At 68.2% G+C, this 2,618-nt stretch overlaps 1 protein-coding gene across 1 annotated transcript; it reads left to right on the top strand.

The window, feature by feature from the left end:
* Positions 1-455: 455 nt before the first annotated feature.
* On the top strand, positions 456-971 carry MNEG_16105 (hypothetical protein; the record flags this gene model as incomplete). The annotated part of the gene is made up of 1 exon (XM_014035424.1): positions 456-971. A coding segment is annotated over one exon (516 nt), but the record flags the coding sequence as incomplete, so codon positions are not given.
* Between the last annotated feature and the right edge of the window lie 1,647 nt (positions 972-2,618).

Here is a 2,618-nt window from a genome sequence, read left to right as displayed (position 1 = left end):
GTCCACCGCCTTTGCATCCTCGGCGGCTGCCTGGCCCTGCTGCGGCTGCCGTACCTTGGGATTGCATACATTCCGGACTGGGTCCGTACGTACGTGCCCGAGATCCCAGATGTGAAGCTGGCCGGGCAGCCGGAGGTCTGCGCGTGGGAGATCATCTGCGGGCCCAAGACCTGCGCGGTGCAGGGCAACCTGCACATCGGCTGGACGCTGCCGCAGCTGGTGGGCCCCTTGTCTTGACGGGCAGGGCCAGGGCCGGCCACGGCTTCGAGGAAGCAAGGGAGGGGCCGCTGCCCTGGATGCGTGCGTGCTGACAGATGCTTGGCAGCTTGCCGCGGAGTCTGGAACCAGCCGCGGCAGCTGGTTGGGTGCCGTCGACGGTGCAGGCAGGCAGCCGTGCGCCGCATCCCCCCGCCACCGACATCCCCCCCCCGCCCCTCCTACCGCGGCCGCCGCAGCCGCCCTCCTACTTCATCCCCTCCGGCGCGATGCACTTCATTTCGTTCTTCGGCCCCGCCCTCATCGCGCCCGGCATCTGGCACCCCGAGCGCATCGCGTTCGTTGTGCTCGGCCTGCTCTCGGGGCCCCTCCTGACCCAGGCCTGGGCGACCGCCGCCTCGGGCCCCGTCGTCGGCCGCCTCGAGTGGCCGAGCGTGTGGTGCCTGTATGCTGTGGTTCAGATTCTCCTGGGCATCGGGCTGGAGTTCTTCCTGGGAGTTGATGAGGCGGTCAACCAGCCCGGCCACAGCGGCTACGAGCGGTTCAGGACGAGAGTTCTCGCCGGGAAGCTCTGGGGCGGCACGCCCGACGTGCTCGCGGCGGCCGGGCCGCGGTGGTCGGCGGCGGCGGCGGCGGGCAAGGGGGCGGGCGGCCGGGCCAACGGGAAGGCGGCGAACGGCGGCGGGGCGGCGGCGGTTTACGCCGACGACACGGCCGGGGAGCGCGACGCCAACGGGCACGACAAGCACGCGTGAGGCGGCGCGTCCACGGGTGCGCGCGCGCCACTCGGGTGCAGGGGAGTGCGGCGGGTGGGCGGCCTCCGCCCGATGGTCGCGCCCCGCGCCAGCAGCGGCGCCCTTCAGCGTCTGGATAGGGTGCGCCTCGGTGTATTGGATCGCACCGCGAGCACCTCGCCGGCCCTCGCAGATTATTGCAAGCAGGGTTCCTGCTCTCTCGTCGGCGCTGGTTGCGAAGGCGCAAGTCGCAACGGCGGCCTGCCCTTTTCCTTATTTCGTGAGGCCCGGTCAATCACAGTTATACGATTTCCAAAAACGGCCGCGTTGCGGGCTGAGAAGATGCAGTTGCACACCTACGGGCCCAGCAGGACACACACACAGAAGGCGGCATCGCGAGGGCGCGGCCACGGGCGGCGGCGCCGCAGCCCCCGCGCACGCCCAAAGTGGGCGCAGCTGCGCCACCTCCCCTTCCCGTTTCATGAGGGGGACATCCCTCAGCCCGGCCTGCCGCCCGCGCGCCGTCAGCGCGGCAGCGGCCAGTGCTCGACGCCCGCCCTGACAGCGTGCGCGCGCGTCCGTGGCCGTGGTGTTGCTAGCTCCCCGCCGGAACCTCGCAGCCGTCCTTTGCACTGCCGTGGCGCTGCTCGTATTTTGCTGTAGCATTCCTAATGACAATGCTGTCGCGGCCCTGCGTGCTTGCCCGCCCTCCTGATAAGCCTGCAATGCTGATAAGATGCGGTCAGTCCACATGGGCGGCGGCTGCCGCGAGCGCCACCCCCGCAGGCATTTCCAATTGCCACGTGTGATTACAACATGCAACCTCATGTCTCGCCACGCGCGGGCGGCCGAAATGCCCGCCGTGCAGCTGGGGTGCGCCCTGTGCTGTGTGCGTGCAGGGGGGCCAGCGGGATGCCCATTGACGGTCGGCGACCGGCCCTGTCTCAGCAAGCTGCTTTGACCCTGGTAGATTGTGTTTGCAGCAAAAAAACACATCAACAAACTAGACCGTGGGTAAGTTTCAGGATGGATGGCAGCCAGTTGCGAAAGGCGGATCGAGCTCATGTGGTGGGTGACTCAACGCAGGAACCTGTGCGGCTGCAATTTTGCACGTACGCGGCCTCAAAACTCTCAGCAACACAGCAAACACATCGAACCACGCGCCAACGCAGCGATGGTGCGGCCGCGGGCTCCTCATAACGAGACGCAGCCCCGCGTCACCCCTGCTTAGTCATGATGAAGAGTGACCCCTTATTAGTCGTGAACACCCGGAAGTCGTCGTCCCAGTAGGTCGCCGCCCAGTGGCCGCGCATCTGCCCCGGCTCCCACGTCTGAGGGGGCGCGTTTGAGGGTTGTCGCGTTGGAACGCGCTTGCAACTGGGCGAGCACAAAGCCGGCCCCGGAGTGTTATCGGACGTTGTAGGTTGGGCCCGTGGCACCAGGATTGGGGCCGAAGCAGCCACCCCTCTCTGATGCTGCAGCATCACAGGCACGCACACAACCTGCACGGCCCCCTCGTCGCCCATCCCTTCCTCCGCCCGGCCGCTGCTATGCCGCTCCCTCCGACCGCACCGTCCCTTCCCCCCTGCCACCCGCGTGCGCACTCCGTCCAGTCACCTGCTCGCCAGCCGTCTTCCCTACCCTCCATCCCTCCAACCCCCCGGCCCC

This window comes from Monoraphidium neglectum (assembly GCF_000611645.1).
Source record: "Monoraphidium neglectum strain SAG 48.87 unplaced genomic scaffold scaffold05989, whole genome shotgun sequence".
NCBI classification, from domain to species: domain Eukaryota; kingdom Viridiplantae; phylum Chlorophyta; class Chlorophyceae; order Sphaeropleales; family Selenastraceae; genus Monoraphidium; species Monoraphidium neglectum.
The sequence above is the reverse complement of the archived record's forward strand: the minus strand, read 5'-3'. Positions and strand labels throughout refer to the sequence as shown.